This window comes from Crocuta crocuta, unplaced genomic scaffold (genome assembly GCF_008692635.1).
Source record: "Crocuta crocuta isolate KB4526 unplaced genomic scaffold, BGI_CrCroc_1.0 scaffold32, whole genome shotgun sequence".
Taxonomy (NCBI): Eukaryota; Metazoa; Chordata; class Mammalia; order Carnivora; family Hyaenidae; genus Crocuta; species Crocuta crocuta.
The window spans coordinates 13,184,044-13,184,446 of NW_027529424.1; the positions used below are offsets into that span (position 1 = coordinate 13,184,044).

Genomic DNA, 403 nt, shown 5'->3' on the forward strand with positions numbered 1-403 from the left:
CAAGGACGGGTCGGCTTCCACTGACGAGACCGCACCCCCGGGCCTCTCGGCTCCTGCCGACGGCGGCGCCGTGGGGACCAGGGAGACGGGGAGGACCGAGAGGGGCCCGTCCCTGGGACTGACGGGCCTCAGTCCTCGCCCCGCGACAAGGCACGCGGGCCCGGGAGGAGGACAAGGGGGCGCGGGGCGGCAAGGCCTCACCCGCACGCCCTCAACCCCGCTCNCGGCACCGCCGGAAGCTCCGGCCTCGCCTCGAGCCCAGGCCGCCGGAAGTCCCGCCAGGGCCTCCGCCCTGCGCCGGAAGTCCTGTCCGCGGCCGGCGCCTCGGCCGGGGCCGCCGGAAGTCCCGCCCCTCCCCGCATTCGCGCCGGAAGTCCCGCGTCCGCCCTCGCGGCCGGGGTCC

The 403-nt window shown here is 78.6% G+C and overlaps 1 protein-coding gene across 1 annotated transcript in view; it reads left to right on the plus strand.

Annotated features, from left to right (window-relative positions):
• Positions 1–403, plus strand: part of LOC144226952 (isopentenyl-diphosphate Delta-isomerase 1-like) — a 19,413-nt gene that overhangs the window by 4,811 nt on the left and 14,199 nt on the right. Inside the window, exon 2 of the mRNA XM_077758430.1 lies at positions 1–343. This exon is cut by the window's left edge and continues 130 nt beyond it. Coding sequence (XP_077614556.1) covers positions 1–343 — 343 coding nt within the window. The remainder of the gene's footprint in view (positions 344–403) is intronic.